We start from the raw sequence: 25,544 nt of genomic DNA on the forward strand, positions 1-25,544 counted from the left end.
ATTCTGTTGTTCTATGATTTACAATGGACTGTAGCAATATTTTCAGTAATGTTACTTTCTTAAATCTCCACTGTTGTCATTCTTTAAAATGAATTCCCAAACCCAATGTCTAAGAACACACTTCCTAATTCTGTCAAACTGAGTTCTGGTGGTCAAAGTCCAAATCATAAATATATCCATTAAATTTAATTATAAATGAAAATCTGCTTAGCTGCTGACCTATTGCCTCATCAGTTAGACAGATTAGATTAAGAAATTAAACTGTGTGAATAAATACTACAATAAAAATTGACTGAAACTTCATATCGTCATGAAGTCCCCCACCTGCCAAGAATGAGGCATATTAATTTCATCATATGAACATTAATTTTAAACTGTTGCTGGAGTGAAGAAATTACTTGTTTAAAGAGATCACCAGACATTTGGCTGGAGGACATTTGCATACTAAGAGATGGTGCTTGGAGAGACAAAGCAACTACTCCCTGGTCCAATTAACCCAAATGGATTTTGATCACCAGACATTGAAGACAAAAAAGCTTGCATTGCAGTGTCTGCTAAGATGGAGAATCCATAAACGCAGGAGTGGTTAAACCAGCTGGTCACATGACTAATCTGCTGGCCCAAGCTTTTTGACACAGGACAGTTTGAAGACAGACTGCAGATTGCAACTGAACCTGGAACAACTCTCCTGGCTGGCTTTCCCTCTCGCTCTCTCACAGGCCTCCGGACCCACTGAAGTAGCTTAAACCTCAAGAGAGAGACGACTCCTACATCGAAACAATTCAAAGCGTGCACTGGGCCCCAACAAACAGCAAGAGTTACCGGCAACCAAAAACTCCACATTGAACTCATAGGACTGTAAATACACCCAGCTATTGCCTCAAACGTTTCCCCTTTATTCTCTCTACTTTTTCTATCTCTATCTGTGTGTGTGTTTGTCGCATACGCATGCTAACATGGTCACATCGCGTATTCGTAGTCATTAGCCGGATTAGAGTTAAAGTTAATAAACTTCCACCTTTCTTGTTTAAATCTAAGAAAACCTGTCTAATTTCTTTGCCTTACAATTGGAAAGCAGTGAACAAGGATTCACTGAGGGGAGCTAAAAACACAGTGTTTTTAAAATTAAACCCTGTTACGGTCAAACCAGGCAAAGGCTGAGATGGAACCCCGAGATCCCTTTCTCACCTGGTTGTAGCAATATTCATCCATGACCTTATGTACGGGGATAGGGCATTTTAGATACGGAATTCGGACCAGAGCCCTGCTCCAGAAATCGATTACTTGCCTGGGGGTGCGCTCTGTGCCACCTGCCACTTCAGGCGTGCCCCATGCAGTGCACCATCTTGAGAAGGGCAGTTGCATTGGCATCCCCTGTGAGCACGAGAAGCAACTGAACTCATCCTATCATTAGGTCACACAGCTCAACTGGCTGATGTGATGCCCATTTTCCAAATTTGGATCATGCAGGTCCATTCAGCCAATTTACAGATCACTCACAAAGGATCAAGCATTCAGCTGCAAGAAGGCATCACTTAAAGGGCCAGGCACTAAACGTGCAGTTCAGATAATTTTGAAGAACTTCAGTTGCAAAGTCTCTGGAAGTACTCCAGAGCATTTTTGGAGGTGTTGTGGTGAGACCCTCGATTTGACAGGGAGCATTGCTGCATAATTACGGGGAGGGCAGAAGGTTAGATGACCTGTCCACACACTGATTACAACAGGTATGGGGGCTGCAGTTTCAGTGTCTCTGGATCTACATGACAGGGAGATGGAGCAGAGCCTGTTGAGAGGGTAACCTCTGTGCCATACACTCTGCCAAGTTGGAGCTGGACTACTCCATGCTCCTTGATGATGACAGATGCTGTCTGGCAGGCCAGCCAATGCACCAAGCATCTTTGTGTGCATCTTCATCAGCATTCTCCTGTATGCCACCCCATCGAGGTCCTCATCTGAGTTCCTAGTAGCTGAACTTGTCTGCAACCTCGCCCTCCACGGAGCTAGCACACGAACCAGCCTTTCCTCCTGGCATGGCTGCATGCCCTGTGACTCACCATGTGCAGATATCAACTCTGTATCACCATCTAAGTTACGTGCAATTCCAGTATCTGAGCTGGTAGCTGTGAGTGTCAGATCAAGTGACAGAGCCTCTTTATGCGTGTTGAGCTGCTGCTCTCTTTCCTCTTGCCAGGGCTACCGTGGTTGGGCAGGTGGAAGCTCTAGGGTGTCTGAAAGCAGAAAAATCAGAAGAAGGAGGTTGCTGTGAGGGAAGGAGGTTCGGATGGGGAGCAAAATGTCTATGGAGACACAATCTGCAGCTTGCTCATCGTGCCAGAAAGCAGGATGAAGGTGAGCTGGGAGCTGAGAAGGGGCATAAGGCAGGAGCATACCATCGTCCTGAATGTTCTCAGTGATACTGGATGCCACAAACTAAGTCGCAGCTGGTCCCATAATGCAGAGAGCCATCTTCTACACAGGGCTCAAGAGATGCCAAGTCCTTGTCCCCTGCTGTTTTTCTATTGTTCTATGGTTTTCTGCTCCCTTTTGTGTACCACCTAGTCCTGCATGAGAAAGGGAAGAATGTCAGTGACTGTATAGCACTGTTTGAGTAATGTGCCTTCCGCAGCAGAATAGCTGGAGGTATGTGGAGCAAGCGAGAGGTTGATGTGAGAATGTATGAGAGTGAGGTTGATGGTATTTGGATGTTAGGCATGAGACCTGAGTGCTCGCTGCTGCTGGATAAGTGATGGGGGTATGGAGCATTGGGCAGCATGAAGAGCTGGTGGAGCAGTGGGTAGGGGATGTTATATGAAGGTGCATTCACAGACCTTGACCACCAGTGTGTGGTCATTAGACTTCTTGTGGTACTGCTACTGGGTTCTCAGGACCAGCAGCAGGGAATTGACCTCCCTGGCCATCTACTCCCAATCCCTTCTGCAGGTCATCTTTCAGGGCTTCCTGCCCCCCTCCCTCTTTCCTGGAATTATGGCATCTCTCCTCCTGTACATCTCCAATGCTGAGGCCTGTAGCTTTGCATCTGTGACCCTGGATTCCTCTCTCTCTCATTACTGATGTTCCATTTTCCTTTTTAACAATTGCAGCAATAGTATTCAGCAGCAGCCTCCTGTAATTCAGTGCAACTTCCCTTTAAGAAGGATGGGCTGCCTTTAAGAACAGAAGGCTGGCTGCACCTTGTGCTCTGTGAACTCTGCTCAGCTCCTAGCTGAGCGCAGAGGCAGCCAGCGGCACGCCAGATGCTCAGCCCCACACTATGACCATGTAAATGAGGTCGTAGCCTGAAATTTATTTGCTGCCTACTTCCATCAGAATTGGCCCAGGCAGGTCACAAATCATGACCCTCGCACGTGGAAAATGGTACAAACCAATTTTTAGTCCTCTGTTGCTAAGGTTGGAATGTTCCCAGTTCCAAATTGTGATCTGGTGAGACAGTGTTGTGATGCACAGTGCTTTAGAAACCGAAATGTCAGGTTTCTGTCTGCAGTTCCCCACATGATACGTTCCAAATCTGTGTATTTTTGGAGTGACTCCTGTAGTGGCATGACTCATGGAGACTATTGGCATTCTGTTTAAATTAATGGCTTCTTATCTACCCACATGAAAATAGTCCAGACAGAACTCAATCAATATATATTCAGCCGGCCTACATATCAGAAACCTGAGTGATGATGATACAGGAAAATTGAAATGTGGCATTGAAGAGATAAATTAGAAAGTGACTGATAAGCATGTATATCAGTCTGTGTTCAGCCATGTATATCAGTCTGTGTTCTTCACATGCACTGCCACTGATCTCCAACTGTTAATATCACATGGAGCTTCCTGAAGAATCACCATGGAGCTTGAGAGCACAGCAGGAGTTGAGAACAGGCCTGTTTGTTGCTGCTTGTCACGTATTTTATTTTAAAGCAATTGGTACTTACTATCCATCTTAATTAATGGTGCTGATCAGTTTATTGATGATCCGAACAAGCGACAATACACTAAATGGGAGATTGTTTTATATCCTGAATATTTGAATCTCAATGATTTTTCTTTACTATGTTTATGGTGGTGTTTTAAAGTCTTCATTTGCTTCCTGATGACCCTGTTATCTCCTGAGATGCATTCAAGGTTCAGACATTTATCGATATTTACCGTGTTTGAGTTATCCCAAAAACTTTCATTGTCACAAGCCCTACCAACTTCCTCTTTGAAGTGTGTTTTCTACCATGCTGACTATTTAATAAGAAAAACCATTCACAGAGTCAAGATGAGCACAGTTTTTTCTCCTTCCTGTTCTCCCAGCATTATGGCTAGCTCCGTGTACAATTATTCTGCCACATTTAGATCACAGCAAAGCAGTTTTTACTTCATGGGGAAGCATAACTAGCATTATTTCACTGGAGTCAGACTAACTTTGTAGCACACTTCAGCACAGGATCTCCAATGGAATTCAAATTCGTGGCAGCAGTATAAACCAGCGTTTCCCATGTATTAGTATCACACCAACGTGCTTTGTTGAATGATAAATTTCAGTAATCCACTTACTGGAGATCTGAATTTATATTTTTTAAAGAAAATTAAAAAGGAACAGATAAAAGATGACTTTGCTAGCAGCTTAAGATGGCCACCTAATTTGCAACACTATATCCTACATTGCAAGGCCTGCATAGTGGAGACAAAATATTTGTTCATCCCAACAAGAACCAAGACCCAGGAAGTTTAAGGGAACTGCCTGTCTTTTTAGCAAGAAAAAATACCCTGCTAACCACCATGCTTGAATCACTGTGCAATAGTCATGTGACAATTCCCCCTACCTGCCCCCCGGTGGTTTTAAACTGGTGTTTCTCTGCAGCAGTAAGGAGAAGCATCTGGACTCTGACACGTGCAGACCCAAATGGGGGGCCCTCCTCTCTCTCTCTCTCTCCATTCCAGCTTTCAAGTTTTGAAACCTGCCTGTTGACTGACCACCTCTGCATACTCTGGCTACAATCAGAAACCCCGTTGGAGGAAATCATCTGCATTGCTTCTCCAAGAGACCCTCCAAATCAGTCACCTATCTCTTTAAACTAAAAGCCTCAGGACCACCGAATTTGGTGAGGAGCCAACCGAATCACCAAACTTCACAGACTGTATACCTTTTTTTTCTATGGATTGTAACTCGACCAATCTACCCTTCCCCACTCTGTAACCTATTTGTGTGTGTGTGGGCATGGGTGTAAGTTGAAGCATAGTTTATTATTTTATTTAGCTTGGTTTAGGTACAATAAAGTTAACTTCTTTCTTTGTTAATTTCAAGAAAACCTGGCCGATTGGTTCTTCTTATGATCATAGCAAGTAAGTAATCAAACACCTTCTGAATTGGCCAGTACATCCACTTAAAAAAAAAGAATTAAATCTGTTATGGTGAAACAAGGAGAGAGAAAAGAGGGAAACCCTTCGACCCCTCCTCGCCTGACCATAACAATTAGGTATGCTCAGACTTATTTCAAACACACTGTTCCATTTGAGGGTCCTTGAGAGGATGCAGGGGAGATTTACCTCTGGTTCTCGGGCTGAGGGATTTTAGTTACAAGGTTTGGTTGGAGAAGCTGGGGTTGTTCTCCTTAAGGTAAAGGAAATTGAGGGGAAATTTGAAAGTTGTATACAAGATTATGACAGGTTTAGATAAGGTTGACAAAGAAAAACTGCTGCCATTCACTGATGGTACAAGATCTAGGAGACACACATTTAAGGTTTTAGGCAAGAGGTGCAAGTGGAATGTGAGAGAACTTTTTTTACGCAGTAAGTGGTAATGCCCTGGAACTTGCTGCCTGCGAGGGTAGTAGAAGTGCAGATGATGAATGATTTTGAAAGGAAATTGGATTGGCACTTGATGGAAATAAAGTTGTGAGGCTCTGGAGATAGAGTGTGGAACTGATTGGATTGCTCTACAGAGAGCTGACACGGACTCGATGGGGTGAATAGCTTCCCTCAGTGCTGTAATGACATTTGCTCTGTAAGGTGGCAACATATTGACGTCAAATGTGCACTCATTCAAAGAATGGAAACTCACTTGGGAATCACCAACTAAATCACACCTGAGAGTTACAGTGGACACCAGATCTCTGCAACCATTGTGCACTTAAAAATGAACTTGTCTCTCTTCATAGTGCACAGTATTATCACATCCTCAGAGGGTGCTGTTCCCACATCTGTGCAGCCTTACAATTCACTGCTGGGGAGACATGTTTCCCACCACTTCCCCCGCCTGGCGCCCCTAAACCCACCTAATGTCAGCAGGGCTAATATAGGTAATTTCTATGCCCGGTGGTTATGGGTGTGAAGCTGCGTCCGACCATTCCTTAGACTACATGTTGCTCCGGCACTATGCTGCTCTAATCTCAACTCTTTCCGTATGTTCAGTTTTATTAACTTAACCTACAACGATGAACCACAAAGTCCTTGAGTGTATTTCCTGTTTTTAATTCCTCAAGGTTCGTGAGCGTCTCCGAGTTGCACTGGAGAGGGTATCGACGTTAGAAGAACAACTATCTTCAGCCAATCAGGAGGTAGGACTGTAAATTTCTAACAAGCTTGCTTGTTGTCCGTCATTACAAACCCACTAAGGAGTTTAACTATACACTTGAGTACTGGTGGAAACTTGAAATCTTGGTGCACTTTATGATTTCTACATTGTTCAGTAAATGAACTTAAATGCTGTATGGTTAGTGTAACAATTGCAGTTTACAGTGCTTTAAGCTGAAATAAAATTTTCTAGCATTCACTTAATATCGGGTTGACATCTTGTCTGTTGTTATGATCCTGTTAGAGATCAGTAATTTAAAAAAAAAGAAATTCAAATTCCCAGTTGTTTCTTAAAGAATTATGCCACATGATTTCACGTTTTAAACAAAAAGCTTTATTGTACAAGAGTTAAACAAAATAAACACTAGCAACTTAATACTATAATTTTAAATCCCTTATTCTTTAAACTGAAAATCTTAACAGAACATGAAGACGTATACTTTAAACTCTAAATCTCAGCAGAACACTACTCATTTGACTTTTACATCCACCCCAAAAGTTCCCCAATACTTTAAAGGATCTTTGCAGTTTGTTCACCTCTCCTGGGACCAATTCAAAGTGTACCACAGCTCTTAGGAATTCACTTGGCTTTTCCTTAGTTTCTCAGCTATCTTCCGAGCTATGAGATTTCCTGGGGATTCACCCTCTAGCATTCAGCTAGGTAATCCTCTAGTTCTCCTTCAATACCTTACAAATCTGGATTTCCCAGCTTGAGCACAGGCCTCAATCAAATCAGAAATACCCCTGGTTCCTGATGGCCTTCCAGCTCCTGAGTCCAGCTGCTCCAAAGCCAACTGCTTTTCCTGTGAGCAAGCATAGAGATAAAACAACTGACCAAAAGGCATCTCCCTGCATCATCTATCTCCATAACAATGTGATACATCTGGGATGTTCCAGATAGCAATTTAAACTAATTACCTCCAACTCCAAAGCAACTCTTTGATTTTGGATATTATAAAATTGACAGGACAATTCCTTCCAGACTTTCTGGCTACTGCTGACCAACTGAATGAGCTCACTTTTTGTTTTATGGTTCTCACCTTTCTAACTCTGTCTCTGTGAGTATACATGGAAAGATCTTTGAAATAAAATCTCTTGGGCTGTCCTGCAACCTTTCTAAATTCCAGAATTAAGGTTAACTTTTTCTTTTTTCATTTACTCTGTCCCCTGTTGTGGAGCCAGTAATTATTAAAGATAGTAAGTCTGAAATACATTTTCACCAGCATCAAAGCAAGCATCAGAACCATGCCACCTGAGTTGCCAATTTTAGTTGGACATTCCTAGGGGTTTCATCACATGACCGCCTGCCTCCAACTACTCCGCCCAGTCAAATGTTCTTTTTTCCCATCTCCAATATTTTTTATATCTGGAACAAAAGTATACAAAGAAAATGAATAATACACACTTTTTATAATTCCCTGATGAATTTTCTCATGGGTTGCTTGTGGCAGTGTCCAGGAAATTAATCTTCAATTCCTAGAGAATCCAGGATAATTCCTGAAGGATTGGCAACCCTATTTTTTTTATGTGGCAGCTAGATGCACTGCACCAACTCACCAAGGCTCCTTCAACCACTTTCCAAACCTGCGACCTCTACCACCTAGAAGGACAAGGGCAGCAGATGCATGGGAACACCACCACCTGCAAGTTCACCTCCAAGCCACACACCATCCTGACTTGGAATTATATCGCTGTTCCTTCACTGTGGTTGGGTCAAGATCCTGGAACTCCCTTCCTAACAGCACTGTAGGTGTACCTACACACCAAGGACGGCAGCCATTTAAGAAGACAGCTCACCACCAATTCTCCACCCAGTGTTCTTACACTCCATCTCTACCACAACCTGCCACCTGGCCAGTTTGTACATGTCTAAAGATTGCGCCCCTCTTTACATAGTTTACAAATTTCATTCGAAACAGTCGAGCATTTGTATATATGGTGGGGTTCTTACCTATCGCCTCAAAAAAACTGCAACTCTACTATTCAGAAGATATAAATACAAGGTTTGATTTCATACTGTACTGAAATTAACCTTCACTGTTTGCTTGCATACAAATAATAAAATGCAGCATAGTGGCTCCAGACTGCACTTTTGAGTGCCATGAAGTAAAAGCATCCAGCACCACAGTTAACATTGAATACAACAATTAGTTTCATGGTGTAGCAGTGCAAAAAATCGGCTTACTTTACACGAGTCTCGAGGGACTCTCTTATTTTTTCTTCACTTCCACCTTTTAGTTGTGAGACAAACACCAATAAGAAGTGGATAAGTTGGTAAGAACAGCCATTCTGTCAGTGTTGAGGGCCATTAAATTTTAGAATGTTTTAAAACAGAAACTGTTGAGTGTCACATCTAAAATAAGAGCAAAATACTGCGGATGCTGGAACTCTGAAATGAGAACAAAAAGTGCCAGAAACACTTAGCAGGTCTAGCAGCATCTGTGGAGAGAGAAACAGAGTTAACGGCCAAAAGAGCGGGCTGGTGGTGGGGTAGGGGGTAGCGTAAAATGGAGTGGGAGGCTCAGGGGGCACTGCCCGACCTGTTCTCGCCTCTGCTGCCATTTTACATGGGGCGGCAGCAGCGAAAACCAGCCCACCCGTCCCAGGTCAATCAAAGCCCTTAAGTGGCCAGTTAACGGCCACTTAAGGACCTCCACCTGCTGCCACAGGGATTTTACCCTTGGCCGGTCGGGTGGCCCAGGCCTGAGAAAAGCTGCCTGACAAAAGCAGGTGGCTTTCTAAAGGTCTCTGGTGGGCCCTCATGATCAGGCACCTTGTGCCCGACGGAGGGCCGCCCCTGATGCCCCAACCATCCACAACGCCCAACACACGCCTCCCCCGTTCTGCCAATCTACCACCCTTGCCTCACCGGGACCTGACTGATCAACCCCAGCGAGGTCCCAAAAACTTAGCTTTTCCCAGGGCATCCTTCCTCTTCTTGTTGATGCTGGGTTGCAGTCCCAGCAGTGGCCACTGCTCCCGGTAGCGCTGCTGGGACTAAGAGCTGCCGACCCGCTGATTGGCCGGCAGCTCCATTAGCTGGGGCTTCCTACCTCAATGAGGTGGAAGTCCCACCTCAGACCAATTAAGGGCCTGGAGACTGTAAAATGCGGTCTGGATCCCTAGGCCAGAGGGAGGCGGAATTGCCACCGACTTTTCAATCAGTGGACGGCTCCCGTCCGACAAAAGTAAAATTCAGGCCAACATTTCAGTTCTGCCACCCTTCATCAGAACTGTCAAAAGTTAGAAATGTAAGTCATTGAGCAAGTGAGAGGAGCGGGGGAAGTAGAACAAGAAGGAAGGACTGTGATTGGGCGGAGAGGGGAGAGGTTGCAATGGAGTGCTAAATAGATATAGCGAAAGACAAAGCATGAGTCCAGAGAGAGTGCTAATGGCAAAATAATGAACAGGTCTGTACAAAAGCAAAAACATGAAAAATAAGTTTAAGACTAGAACATGGTTAATAAATAAATTAAATTTGAAAAGAATATATGTAAAAAAAAAACGAAAAGTAATGGGGCTCATGGTCTGAAATTATTGAACTCAATATGGAGTCCAGAAGGCTGTAGAGTGCCAGATCAGAAAATGAGGTGCTGTTCCTCAAGCTTGCGTTGATGTTCACTGGAACACTGTAGCAGGCCGAGCACAGAAATGTGGGAGCAAAGTGGAGCATTAAAATTGCAAGCAACCGGAAGCTCAGGATCATGCTTGCAGACCGAGCGGAGGTGTTCTGCAAAGTGGTCACCCAATCTGCGTTTGATCTCCCCAGTGTAGAGGAGACAGTATACTAAATTGAATAAAGTACAAGTAAATCGCTGCCTTACTTGGAAGGAGTGTTTGGGCCTTGGATGGTGAGGAGATACTAGAGGCCAGCCTATCCCCAGAGATGGAGACAGGGAAGTCAAGGAAGGGAAGGGAAGTGTTGAAGATGGACCATGTGAAGGTGAGTGAAGGGTGGAAATTGGAAGCAAAGTTGATGAAGTTTTCCAGTTTGTGGCAAGAGCATAAAGCAGCTCCGACACAATCATCAATGTACCGGAAAAAGAGTTGGGGAAGGGAGCCTAAGTAGGACTGGAACAAGGAATCTTCGACATATCCCACGAAAAGACAGACATAGCTAGGATCCATGTGGGTACCCATAGCAACACCATTTATTTGGAAAAAGTGAATGGAGTTAAAGGAGAAGTTGTTCAATATGAGAACAAGTTCAGCCAGGCAGAGGAGGGTGGTGGTGGATGGGGACTGGTTGGGCCTCTGTTCAAGGAAGAAGCGGAGAGTCCTCAGACCATCTTGGTGGGGAATGGAGGTGTAGAGAGATTGGATGTTCATAGTGAAGAGGAGACGGTTAGGGCCAGGAAACTGGAAACTGTCAAAATGATGTAGGGCATCAAAAGAGTCATGGATGTTTATGGGAAGAGGCTGGACCAGGGGAGAAATAAAAGAATCAAGATAGGAGAAAATAAGTTCAGTGGGGTAGGAACAGGCTGAAACAATGGGACAGACCTGTTTGTGGATTTTAGGAAGGAGATAGAAGCGGGCAGTGCAGGGTTGCAGGATTATGAGGTTGGAAGCTGTAGAGTACTGGAGCCAGTAGCTTGATGTTCGGTGGTCGGGTAATGGAACAGGAGAAGGCAGGAAGAAGTATCTGAGAGTTGGCGCTTAGTCTCTGCAAGGTAGAGGTTGGTGTGCCAGACAACAACAGCACCACCCTTGTCAGAGGGTTTTATCACAATGTCCGGGTTAGATTTGAGAGAACGAGTGCAGCATGTTCAGAGGGAGAGAGGTTAGAGTGAGCGAGGGGGGCAGAGAAATTAAGATGGCCATGTCACGCCGACAGTTTTCAATGAAAAGATCAAGAGCGGGTCAGAGGCCAGAGGGAAGGGTCCAAGTGGAGGGTCCAAGTGGAGGGACAGTAGTGGATGTGGGTCAATGGGTCCGCTGGTCGGGGGGAGGACTCCGCCAATGAAGTGAGCCCAGAGGCAAAGGCAACAGAAGAAAAGCTCAACATCATGTCGAGCGTGAAATTTATTGAGGTAGGGATGTAAGGGTATAAAACTAAGTTTTTTGCTAAGTACAGATTGTTCAATGTCAGAGAGGGGAAGGTCAGGGGGTATTGTGAATACACAGCAAGGGGTGAGATTAGGAGAAGGAATGGGGTCAGAGGGAAGGGAAGGGGAATAAAGATCTGGAGGGGCGTTGGTACGCATGAGTTGCTGGAGTTTGCATTCCTTAACACCTGAAAGGAAGAGAAAAAGTTTCTTGTTAATGCATCAGAGAAGGCGAAAGATGAAATGAAACTGTGGAACAGGACAACTTTGAGAAAGGGTGAATGAGTGCTTCTGGAGAGAGAGGTCGAGTGTGTACGTGTGTCAGCACATGGCACTGAGTGTGGATCTCAGGATGCCGTGAGAACAGCAGTCTGAGGAACGTTATATGCCTCAGAGATATCTGTAATCCTGGGTGGATTCAAAACATGAAGAATGAAACTTCAGTTGGAATCCACATGGAATAAGTCAGAGCCAGAGACAGTTTCTGAGGAAGGAAATGTGGCTGTGAAAACTCTACTGACTACTGACCACTACTGACTGAGCAGCTCTCTGTCGGGCACAGGGGGACTGAGCATGAGGAACACCCCCCCACCACCCCCCAAGCTGTCAGAAAGCCGCCTGCTTTGTCAGGCGGCTTTTCTCAGGCCTGGGCTGCCTGACTGGCCAATGGTAAAATCCCCGTGGCGGTGAGCAGAGGCCCTTAAGTGGCCGTCAAATGGCCACTTATGGGCCTTGATTGGCCTGGGGCAGGCAGGCCAGTTTTAGCCACCGCCGCCCCATGTAAAATGGCAGCAGAGGCAGAAATGGGTCGGGAAGGGCCCCAAGCCTCCCACTCCATTTTACGTCCCTCCCGCCCCGCCACCAACCTGCTCTTTGTGTGGGCATAAAATTTCAGCCATTGATTCAGATAGTTCAATGCATGGACTAGTCTGTTAATGAGCATTAATAAAATTTCAGAGGATATAACCTGTGAATCTGATGCCCAGCTGGTTGATAAATATCATCTGAATCCTTTGCACATATTAAAGCCTTCATTATTATTTTTATTACATCCGTGCGACGTTTGGAACCATTTTAGTAGAGGTTATTATACCTATGCTGTTAGTGGGTGTCACGATGGACAGCAATGGAATAAGCATCATTAGGTTTTTATTTCATTACGTTTTAGGGGAACTGCATTTACTGTTCATATAGCAGATAGCTTTAAAACTATAATTACAAGAAACGCACCAGTTCGTGTTAGTCATTGTGGAGATATTCAGTCCAATGTTTCCATGTTCTGATTAGGATGAAAAATTCTACTCTGTTTCAACTCCTTTTTCACTTGCTAGCAGGAATTCAACCATTTGAGGTGACTTGACTTGGCTTACTTGCTACAGTATGCAATTAAATTAATTATTTGTAGAATAGCACCCTGTTAAAGGTCTTGATATCTCCAGAAGGGGGGAAGGAGAGAAAGCTGCTAGCAAATTTCTAAGCATTTCTGATCTTCATCATCACAGTATGTCAAATACTCTCCATGTTTGCCACTATAATTTGCAGAGTTGATGAAGCATTGTTTGACCAGTAAAAAGCCTGTGGGCTGAACATTATTTTCCCGCCGGCAGCAAAAAAAAGCGGCCCGTATTCTAGTCAGGTCGCCCCCTCCCCAATCATGTGGTGGGGGTGGGCTCTGCGTCTAAGGGGAGGTGGTGGCGTAGTGGTATTGTTACTAGACTAGTAACCCAGAGACCCATGGTATCGCTCTGGGGCATGGATTCGATTCTCACCATGGCAGAAGGTGGAATTTGAATTCAACTAATAAAAATCTGGAACTAAAAAGCGAGTCTAATGACGGCCATGAAACCATTGTCAATTGTTGTAAAAACCCATCTGGTTGACTAATGTCCTTTAGGGAAGGAAATCTGCTGTCCTTACCTGGTCTGGCCTACATATGACTCCAGACCCACAGCAATGTGGTTCACTCCTAAATGCCCTCTGAAATGGCCTAGCAAACCACTCAGTTGTATCAAACCACTATAAAGTCGATAAGCAATGATACTGGACAGACCACCCGGCATTGACCTAGGCACTGGAAATGACAACAGCAAACACAGCCCTGTCGACCCTACAATGTCCTCCTTACTAACATCTGGGGGCTTGTGCCAAAGTTGGGAGAGCTGTCCCACAGACTAGACAAGCAACAGCCTGACATAGTCATAATCACAGAATCATACTTTGCAATGTCCCAGACACCACCATCACTATCCCTGGGTATGTCCTGTCCCACTGGCAGGACTGATCCACCAGAAGTACTGGCACAGTGGTCTGCAGTCAGGAGGGAGTTGCCCTGGGAGTCCTCAACATCGAATCCAGACCCTATAGCGTCTCATGGCATCAGGTCAAACATGGACAAGGAAACCTCCTGCTGATTACCACCTACTGCCCCCTCCTCAGCTGATGAATCAGTACTCCTCCATGTTGAACACCACATGGAAGAAGTGCTGAGAGTGGCAAGGGTGCAGACTGTACTCTGGGTGGGGGACTTGAATGTCTATCACTAAGAGTGGCTTGGTAGCACCACTACTGACTGAGCTAGCCAAGTCCTAAAGGACATAGCTGCTAGACTGGATCTGTGGCATGTGGTGAAAGAACCAACAAGAGGGCAAAATATACTTGACCTCGTCCTCACCGATTTGCCTGCTGCAGATGCATCTGCCCATGGCAGTATTGGTAGGAGTGACCACCGCACAGTCCTTGTGAAGACAAAGTCCTGTCTTCACATTGAGGATAACCTCTATCATGTTGTGTGGCACTATCACCGTGCTAAATGGAATAGATTTTGAATGGAAACTAGCAATACAAAACCGGGCATCCCATGCTGGGCAGCAGGTAAATCGTTGACAATTTTATTTAAATGTATTCATTTTCTTAATTTATATATTCAAAGTTGGGTCCCGTCGCCCAGCGGCGTTGTGGGGGGGTGGGGGCTGGGGGGAGCCACCACAGAGCCTCGCCACTGCCAGGAAGATCGGGCCTAGCACTCCCTGCAATGGGCTCCGTGGTGGGCCACTACCAGTGCAATCTTCCGGCTTCCCCCACCATGGATACCGAGGTTGCGACCTCAACAAAATCCAGCTCTGTGTATCAAGAATGTAAAAAATTGTTGAATTAGGTATAAATTTGAACATAATTTTATCGATTAAATTGAGCTGTTTTCAAACATCAGGAAAGTGTCCAAATCCTGCTGAAAAGACATGCTTTTATTTTTTAAACAGCTGCTTTACTGTGGATAGTTCCTCAAAGAATGATTACAATACAGAAGTCAGTGCTAGCTCTGTGCAAGAGCAGCGCAGCCAGCCCCACTCCCCACCTTTTCTCCGTAGCCCTGCAAACCTTTTCTATTCAGATTCTTATCCAATTCCTTTTTGAAAGGCACTGGAAGCTGCTAGATGGAGCTGGGAGTAGTGCAGTGCCAATCATTCTGACCGATGACCTTTGGTCTCTCGAGTTTTCAGTGCCTGTTGTCATTCAGTCTGATGACCAGAGAGTTCCTACTGATCAACACAGAGGACTGTGATTGTAAATTGAAAAAATGTGATGCCATGAAAGACCACTTGCTGTATTACTTCCATGTACTATGGATAACTTGCCCTCCAGAGATGAGGCTTCATATGGGATAAATTGTATGTAGTCTGTACATTTAGACACAGTTCGTCAGAATAAAGGGGCTTGAAATAACTCATTCATCTCATCAACACATATCCCTTTACTGTTTCAGTTGTTCGTTTTCAATTTCAGATCCGCAGTACAATTTTGATTAGCAAATGGCAGTTATTGGAATGGGATGCTTTGATAAGATATCTGGAGATTGCTTTAAGGGAGTTTTTAAGGCTTTGCTTACATTTTACATGTTTTTAAAAAAAAACATAAGTAGATGGTTATCTTGCTTCACATGCAGAAAATGATTACCCAGACATTGCACAGCAGGGATCAGTAAGGTATTGGCCCAAAATTATCTGTGGCAGGACATCTAATGGTGTCTACCATTAGTTGACATTTCCTTGCACCATTCAGCTGAAAAATGTCTTGTCCACAAAGTTGCTGGAAGTGCAAGCTGATAAATGGCACAGTGAGTGAAACAAAGTATCTGGAACCTGATCGAACAGTATATCTTCTTAACCAATAAAATTTAAGGATTGTGAAATAAACATAGGAAGGACTGAAAAAGGAGGTTGAATTAAAGAGGGTGAATTCATTGTCAAATCAGTTACAGAAAGAAAAATAGAGAGGGAAAGAAATATTAGATTAAGAGAAGCAAACAAAGAAAATAAAAATATGCATTTTTAAAATCTCTGTGCAAAACTAAAAACCTGCAGAAATTAGACACCACACACTTGTAATAGTTAATTTTAGTGCACAGAGCTTTTTTTTCGCAGTCGTTGACAGTCATCATGTTGTTAAAAGGGTACTTAAGCTTGTTTTGGCGAGACTCAACTTTCTGTGGCGACTTTGGGAACATACGATAGTTGCGAAGTACCGCATAAATACAGCTGCTTCATCATGAGTCAGGCAGCAAGATGACAATTTTGCAAAGCCAACAGCAAAGCTGCGCATCTTGGACAGCAATTTCCAGATTTTTGTGGTTAATCTCTTATCTACCTTAGCCTAAATTTGCTGTAGCATTTGAGCAGTAATGGCAAATGCCATTAGCCTTAGCCTTATTTTTACAGAAAATATGGGCTAATCTCTACTTGCATATTATTCTTGAGGCACAATAAACTTTCAAATGATTTATATTCAGTTAGAAATAGATGAAGGAAATTGTAGGTTGTTCACTTGCAACCATAATGTTGTTATGCCATGTCAGCCATGGCTCAGTTGGTATCATTCTTGCCTCTGAGTCAGAGATTGTGGGTTCAAATCCCACTCCAAGACTTGAGCATAAAAATCAAGGCTGACACTCAAGTGTAGTGTTGAGGAAGTGCTGCATTGTTGAAGACGCTTTCTTTTGGATGAGACATTAAAACAAGGCCCCATCTACTCTCTCAGGTGAATGTAGAAGATCCCATGGCATTATTTTGAAAAAGAAGAGGGGAGTTATCCCCTGTATTCTGGACAATATTTATCCCGCAGTCAATATTACAAAAACAGTTTATCTGGTCATTGCGCACAGCAAGCTCCCACAAGCAGCCATGTGACAAATTGGCTGCTCTGTTTCCTACATATGATGAAAAGAAAGGTTGGAGAAGATGGAGTTGTTCTCCTTGGAGCAAAGGAGATTGAGGGGAGATTTGATAGAGATTTACAAGATTATGACAAATTTAGTTAAGGAGGACAAAGAAAAGTTTGTTCCCATTAGCTGATGGGTGCAAAGACTAAAGGACACTGAATGAAGGTTTTGGGCAAGAGATGCAGGCGGATGTGGAAAACAACTTCTTTACACAGCGAGTGGTAATGTCTTGGAACTCACTACATACGAGGGTGGTGGAAGCAGAGAAGATGAATGCTTTCAAAAGGAAATTGGTTGGGCACTTGAGGGAAATAAACTTGCAGGGCTACAGGGCTAGAATGGAGGAATGGAACTGATTGGATTGTTCTACAGAGAGCTGGTGTGGACTCGATGGTCTTCTGTGCTGTAATAACTCTATGACTCTGAGTGATTGCATTTCAAAATACTTCATTAGCTGCAAAGAGCTTCGAGTTCTGTGGTTGTGAAAGGTGCTATATAAATGCAAATTGAACCCTTTACCATTAGCATGAGTGTGGACTCAACAGAAGGAATGGAGATGAATAGGGAAAAATTGGATCTTTGTGAAAAACAATTTTGTAGAACAGATTAAGTGTTAATCAAGGATGACCAGGAGTAAATGTTAGTCTTGTTCTACAAAGGATAAAACTCCAAAGATCCAGCATAAATGCAGCTAAAACGTAGAAGTATGCAGGCACCCTGGTTGCGCACATTGTTACAGTGAAAAGCTGTGCATGGTTACTAATACTGTATATTTCGTAATTTGAGGACATTTAAACAGCCTCTATTGAATTTCAATTGGAATCCTTGGTGAGATTGTGTTAATACCAAATGCACAGCAGCTGTAGTATCATCAATGTCATCGTCATCAATCAAGCTATGAGGAGGACATCGAGGCTGCAAAGGGATATAGACAGGTTGCGTGAATGAGCAATAACATGGCAGAAGGAATATAATGTGGGGAAGTGTGAAGTTATCCACTTCGGTAGGAAAAATAGAAAAGCAGAATATTTATTGAATGGTAAAAGCCTGGAGAGTGTTGCTATTCAGAGGCAACTGGGTGTGTCCTTGTACATGAATCACAGGAGGTTAACATGCAGCTACAGCAAACAGTTAGGAAGGCAAATGGTGTGTTAGTCTTTATTACAAAAGGATTAGGTGTATAGGAGTAAAAGAAGTCATACTACAATTGTATAGGATCTTGGTGAGATCACACCTGGAGTGTGTCCTTACCTAAGGAAGGATATACTTGCCTCAGAGCAAGTGCAATGATTTCCTGGAATGAAAGGATTGTCCTATGAGGAGAGACTGAGTAGACTGGGCCTATATTTCCAAGAATTTTAAAGAATTAGAGGTAATCTAATTGAAACATATAAAATTCTTAAAGGACTTGGCAGGGCAGTTACTGAATGTTTCCCCTGGCTGGCGGGTCTATAATTAGGGGTCACAGTCTCAGAATAATGGATCAGCCATTTAGGACTGAGATAAGGAGAAATTTTCTCACTCAGAGGGTCATGAATCTTTGGAATTCTGCCCTCCAGAGAGCTGTGGATGCTCAGTTGTTGAGTGTATTCAAGACAGAGGTCGATAGATTTTTGGGTACTAAGGGAATTGAGGGATTATGGGGTTTTTCGAGGAAGGTGGAGTTGAGGTGGATGATCAGCCGTTATCTCATTTAATGGTGGAGCAGGCTCAAAGGGTCGAATGGCCTACTCCTCTTATTTTTCATGTTCTTATATTGTCTCATGAAAAGTGACTTTTCTTTTTACTATCTAAATTGCCACACTGAGTCCATTATCAAATTAACAGCAATGAGGTGCATTAATTTGCAGTTGCTGCAGAAGTTGGGATTTTACATTTTTTGATCGGATACCATGGTGGTTGCCTGTTAGCCTTTAGCATCTCAGGCATTCTTGTGGTGAATCCTGTAATTATCATCTTTCTTACTATGGTAACTGATTGTCTTTCTCTTCCTCTCCGCTTGAAGTAAATGGAAAGTGTCTGTGGTATTTGAGGAGCGTGAAGTGTGATAAATTCTTTGTGATAGCATGTCTCTGTCACAGAGCAGTAATTATGGACATTCTGACCTTAATCACACTGCATGCTTCAGGATTAAGTAATTGTGCTGGTTTGTTGGTTACTGGCAAAACAAAACTGGGCAATCGTTGTCAGTTTTAGATGGTGTAGCTCTGGATTGTTGATCAGCATATCCTTACATTGTCAGTTTATATTTTGGTCTTTTTGTGCTGGGGAAGTTGGCAGCAGGTTCAGAGTTTGATACCAAAATCTGCAGGTAACTTACCTGTAGCTCTGTAGCTATTTCGGAATTTACTGAGTTCTTCTGATGGGTACAGCGAAGCTAATTTTCTGTAGTTTTTTTTCTCTGAGCACTGCTTTTCCGAATTGGCTTTCAATCAATGATGGCTCATATCAGAAGAAATAATGTGTAAAGCTTTTGAAGTTGTTGCCATTGAAGGGTGAATCCTGAGCAGTTTACAACACTTCAAGGATTGCCAAACAGGCAAACACTTAGTCAAACTGTGGACAAACTCCTTGTTGCTGTAGATTTCATGATGTCTGCTACTGCGGGGGTTCTCAGCTTTGTTGTTTCTGAAGCTCCCTTCCCATGTTTTAAAAATTCCACGGACCCCTGTAACACAAAATGAGTCAATTTTCTGCATAAAATTCTCTCACTGCAGCTTCCACTCACCATGTTGTTCCTGCAATCCTGCCACTGCAGAACATAGTGGTCCCCACATCCTCTTTCCCTTCACATTAGCCTCAATCACGGAACCCCAGACACTCTCATTCCCCCTCAATCTCTGACTCCATCACCGACCATTCCAAGTGCATCAGCCAGTCTCAGTTCTCTGCTTGATTCTCAGTCAAACAGTCTTTCCCTGCCATTTTCAATGTTTTTATAACTGATCTACAAAAATGTACAATGAAAATGACAAAACACTTTTTTAAGGCTTTTATGATTCCCCCAACCCATCAAGATGATCAAGGCAGTGTTCAGATTAATGTTTTCTGATGACTCCAAGATAATCCTGGAATCCTAGCTGGAGGCCGACATTAGGTGAACAATCAGTTTTGCCTGTGATACCCTCCTTGGTAGAGCAAAACTGCAAATAGTCAAGGTAATGGCTCGCATTTGAGGAATGCATGAGGTTGGGCAGCAAAGGGCAGTCTGTACCCTTGTAACTACACTATAGTGTGACTCCAGACTTTGAAGACAGCAGGAGAGAAAATGGGGAAAATTAGACCGTGAAGAATATTTAAATATATTTTCAAAGTGTTTAAGTTTCGCTGGTAGTGTCAATCCTAGCAGTTTCCTAAATGTTGGCATATTTTGCTCTTATTTATCCATGAAGACAGTGAGTCACTGTTTGACCCCAGCAGCTTCTTTTATTGCCTCTTCTTCAAGTGATTGATAGTTGCGGCCGCGTGAATAACAAAAAGACAAAAAAAATCAAATCTTAAATGGAATTGCGTGTACACCGTGGAACTGCCATTGGCTGATTTCAATAGTTGTGGGAGGTTTGAACTGAATGGGTTACAGTTGTCATCTGTGACGTCTGGCAGAGAGGATTCAGGAAGCGGGGGGTGAGAGTACAAGAGCAACTGCCCCAATTAGCCTGGGGGAGGGGGAAGGCACCAACCTGTGCAGCATGGCATTAGGACAAATATTAGGGGGGTTATGGGGGGAGGTGGAGAAGATGTGATATACAGGGGAACCTGGGCAGAGAGCTCAACTGCCACATCTCTCCCTTCTGAGCAAGTGGAGGCCGGGCCTCAGTGGCAATCGCTGCCATCAGTTTGCTCAGCTTGATCCCATCTTTTATGCAATGGTGTATTTTTCCTCTTTTAAAATCTGATTTTTTTTAAATGCCGGAAGTTATTTTTGGTATAACCCTTGAAACTTTCTTGTAGAGCTCCTGAAACTACTGGATACTGGGAGAGTTCAGCTATGATCATGACGTAATCTCCAAAGGCGAATGCACCATAGAAATCAAATGTTACTTTTTGCCAATGTTTGTCAAGTAATTCTGACCTGCAGAAGTTAATTATTATTTGTGGGTAATATGGCTTAACATGGAATCCGGGCGTTGATTAAGTCTTCTACATGTTTGCCTATGTCCAGAATCTCATACTTTTTCATGAAATAAATGTTCTAATGATGCCTAGTGTCCTTTGTGAGCTAATGTTAGGGCAACTGTATGCAGTTTATACAATGTACTGAGTGTTGTGTCTTGAAGAATGATCTCATCATTTGGCTTAGCATTGGTATCATCAAAAGGGTTGAGAAATGATTTCAGAGCACAACATGAAAGTTTGAGCTGCTTGGACCTGATTTAATAAAGTCAGGCTATTTAACCTGTTCTGAAGGCCTGGACCAAGTGTTTTTTTTTTTTTTTTTTTTAGAGATACAGCACTGAAACAGGCCCTTCGGCCCACCGAGTCTGTGCCGAACATCAACCACCCATTTATACTAATCCTACACTAATCCCATATTCCTACCAAACATCCCCACCTGTCCCTATATTTCCCTACCACCTACCTATACTAGTGACAATTTATAATGGCCAATTTACCTATCAACCTGCAAGTCTTTTGGCTTGTGGGAGGAAACCGGAGCACCCGGAGAAAACCCACGCAGACACAGGGAGAACTTGCAAACTCCACACAGGCAGTACCCGGAATCGAACCCGGGTCCCTGGAGTTGTGAGGCTGCGGTGCTAACCACTGCGCCACTGTGTTGCAAGGTAGTATTTTTTCATCTCTTCCAGCTTTGGTTTGCAAAGAAATGATGGTCAGTTTTTCCTGTGTGTGTAGGAAATGGTTAACTTAGTCACTGCAGCTGTCACTTGATGTGCTATATCGTCCTGCATCCAGCTGGCTAGGGCAATCTTTTAGCTCTTCTTCCATCTCAGAGACTTTCTTATCCATTGCTTGTTTTTCCTTTCTTTTCCTTCTTACTTTTGAAAAAGACTTAATTCCTGAAATGTGCTCATATGCTAACAGTGGTTTTCTTTAGCACAGGTTTTAAGATTAAAGTATGATTGTTTCATAAGAATCTCTTGTCATCGCTCTGAACCTGTCCTCTGTGCTTTTTACTTGAGAGAATTCCAACTGTGCATCGTGCAGGTTTTGCTAAATAGATTATTTTGGTTACTTCATGTCTGACTGTTTAGTTTGCGTGCCTTGTGTTTGGGTTTGAGCTGTGGTTTGCTTTCTGGTGGTGTATGGTCACTTAGGTGACAACCTCTTGGAAAATGATATTGGCTGCCATGTGATATACAGGATTCATCTCTGGCCAGAATGTTCCCTATCCTCCTCTGTGTCAATAACTTTGCAGTAACTTTCATACATTTCTGGTTGCGACTTTTCTACTGCTGGATGTCCTGCTGGTTTTACCTATTCACATTTGCATCACTGTCTTGCTGTTGTTTGTTTGATGTCTGACACTTGTAATTGGGCCATTTCAATGGGTCTTCTGAATTCCAGTAAGACCCACCATTTTAGTGGAGTCTCATGGTGCATGTCTGCTTCCAGCATCTCAACAGGTTTTGGTTCGGCCTGTCAGAAAACATTCACTTCATGTTGACTTGTTGTTTGGCATCAAGTATTCATTGGTTTTTGAACAGTTATTTCAAGAGTTATTCAGCTCTCCAGTTCCTAGCCCTGTTTTATAAAGAAATCATAGGCTCCTTCCGCTCCATAATGTAACAGCGTGAGCTTGTCTGACGTCTATTAGCCAATTTTGTCAACTGAAGTATACTGAATTGATGGTATCCTTCGGCAGTTTTTTTTTCAGCAGCATTTGATGTACAAACATTTTAACAGGAAATGCAAATATTTCAGCAGGTTCAGTTTTTGAATGTTGATAATGTAATTAGAATTAGAATTAGAATTAGAATTAGAACATTACAGCGCAGTACAGGCCCTTCGGCCCTCGATGTTGCGCCGACCTGTGAAACCATCTGACCTACACTATTCCATTTTCATCCATATGTCTATCCAATGACCACTTAAATGCCCTTAAAGTTGGCGAGTCTACTACTGTTGCAGGCAGGGCGTTCCACGCCCCTACTACTCTCTGAGTAAAGAAACTACCTCTGACATCTGTCCTATATCTATCACCCCTCAACTTAAAGCTATGTCCCCTCGTGTTTGCCATCACCATCCGAGGAAAAAGACTCTCACTATCCACCCTATCTAACCCTCTGATTATTTTATATGTCTCTATGAAGTCACCTCTCCTCCTCCTTCTCTCCAACGAAAACAACCTCAAGTCCCTCAGCCTTTCCTCGTAAGACCTTCCCTCCATACCAGGCAACATCCTAGTAAATCTCCTCTGCACCCTTTCCATAGCTTCCACATCCTTCCTATAATGCGGTGACCAGAACTGCACGCAATACTCCAGGTGCGGTCTCACCAGAGTTTTGTACAGCTGCAGCATGACCTCGTGGCTCCGAAACTCGATCCCCCTACTAATAAAAGCTAACACACCATATGCCTTCTTAACAGCCCTATTAACCTGGGTAGCAACCTTCAGGGATTTATGCACCTGGATACCAAGATCTCTCTGTTCATCTACACTACCAAGAATCTTCCCATTAGCCCAGTACTCTGCATTCCTGTTACTCCTTCCAAAGTGAATCACCTCGCACTTTTCCGCATTAAACTCCATTTGCCATCTCTCAGCCCAGCTCTGCAGCCTATCTATGTCTCTCTGTACCCTACAACATCCTTCGGCACTATCAACAACTCCACCGACCTTAGTGTCATCCGCAAATTTACTAACCCACCCTTCTACACCCTCTTCCAGGTCATTTATAAAAATGACAAACAGCAGTGGCCCCAAAACAGATCCTTGCGGTACACCACTAGTAACTAAACTCCAGGATGAACATTTGCCATCAATCACCACCCTCTGTCTTCTTTCAGCTAGCCAATTTCTGATTCAAAGCTCTAAATCACCTTCAACCCCATACTTCCGTATTTTCTGCAATAGCCTACCATGGGGAACCTTATCAAACGCCTTACTGAAATCCATATACACCACATCCACTGCTTTACCCTCATCCACCTGTTTGGTCACCTTCTCGAAAAACTCAATAAGGTTTGTGAGGCACGACCTACCTGTCACATAACCGTGCTGACTATCGCTAATGAACTTATTCTTTTCAAGATGATTATAAATCCTGTCTCTTATAACCTTTTCCAACATTTTACCCACAACCGAAGTAAGGCTCACAGGTCTATAATTACCAGGGCTGTCTCTACTCCCCTTCTTGAACAAGGGGACAACATTTGCTATCCTCCAGTCTTCTGGCACTATTCCTGTCGACAATGACAACATAAAGATCAAGGACAAAGGCTCTGCAATCTCCTCCCTAGCTTCCCAGAGAATCCTAGGATAAATCCCATCTGGCCCAGGGGACCTATCTATTTTCACACTTTCCAAAATTGATAACACCTCCTCCTTGTGAACCTCAATCCCATCTAGCCTAGTAGCCTGAATCTCAGTATTCTCCTCGACAACATTTTCTTTCTCTACTGTAAATACTGACGCAAAATATTCATTTAACACTTCCCCTACCTCCTCTGGTTCCACACACAACTTCCCACTACTATCCTTGATTGGCCCTAATCTAACTCTAGTCATTCTTTTATTCCTGATATACCTATAGAAAGCCTTAGGGTTTTCCCTGATCCTATCCACCAATGACTTCTCGTGTCCTCTCCTTGCTCTTCTTAGCTCTCCCTTTAGATCCTTCCTGGCTAGCTTGTAACTCTCAAGCGCCCTAACTGAGCCTTCACGTCTCATCCTAACATAAGCCTTCTTATTCCTCTTGACAAGCGCTTCAACTTCTTTAGTAAACCACGGCTCCCTCGCTCGACAACTTCCTCCCTGCCTCACAGGTACATACTTATCAAGGACACACAGTAGCTGCTCCTTGAATAAGCTCCACATTTCGATTGTTCCCATCCCCTGCAGTTTCCTTTCCCATCCTACGCATCCTAAATCTTGCCTAATCGCATCATAATTTCCTTTCCCCCCAGCTATAATTTTTGCCCTGCGGTATATACCTGTCCCTGCCCGTCGCTAAGGTAAACCTAACCGAATTGTGGTCACTATCACCAAAGTGCTCACCTACATCTAAATCTAACACCTGGCCGGGTTCATTACCCAGTACCAAATCCAATGTGGCATCGCCCCTGGTTGGCCTGTCTACATACTGTGTCAGAAAACCCTCCTGCACACACTGGACAAAAACTGACCCATCTAAAGTACTCGAACAATAGTATTTCCAGTCGATATTTGGAAAGTTAAAGTCCCCCATAACAACTACCCTGTTACTCTCGCCCCTGTCGAGAATCATCTTCTCTATCCTTTCCTCAACATCTCTGGAACTATTTGGAGGTCTATAAAAGACTCCCAACAGGGTGACCTCACCTCTCCTGTTTCTAACCTCGGCCCATACTACCTCAGTAGACGAGTCCTCAAATGTCCTTTCTGTCGCTGTAATACTCTCCTTGATTAACAATGCCACACCCACCCCCCCTCTTTTACCATCTTCTCTGTTCTTACTGAAACATCTAAATCCCGGAACCTGCAACATCCATTCCTGCCCCTGCTCTACCCATGTCTCCGAAATGGCCACTACATCGAGATCCCAGGTACCAACCCA

General features: G+C 43.6%; 1 protein-coding gene across 1 annotated transcript in view; it reads left to right on the forward strand.

Moving 5' to 3' along the window:
• The window catches only part of ppfia4 (PTPRF interacting protein alpha 4), a 907,198-nt gene that overhangs the window by 665,911 nt on the left and 215,743 nt on the right, over positions 1-25,544 (forward strand). Inside the window, exon 4 of the mRNA XM_068057116.1 lies at positions 6,477-6,551. Coding sequence (XP_067913217.1) covers positions 6,477-6,551 — 75 coding nt within the window. The remainder of the gene's footprint in view (positions 1-6,476; positions 6,552-25,544) is intronic.

Source organism: Heterodontus francisci, chromosome 25 (assembly GCF_036365525.1).
Source record: "Heterodontus francisci isolate sHetFra1 chromosome 25, sHetFra1.hap1, whole genome shotgun sequence".
Classification (NCBI taxonomy): Eukaryota; Metazoa; Chordata; class Chondrichthyes; order Heterodontiformes; family Heterodontidae; genus Heterodontus; species Heterodontus francisci.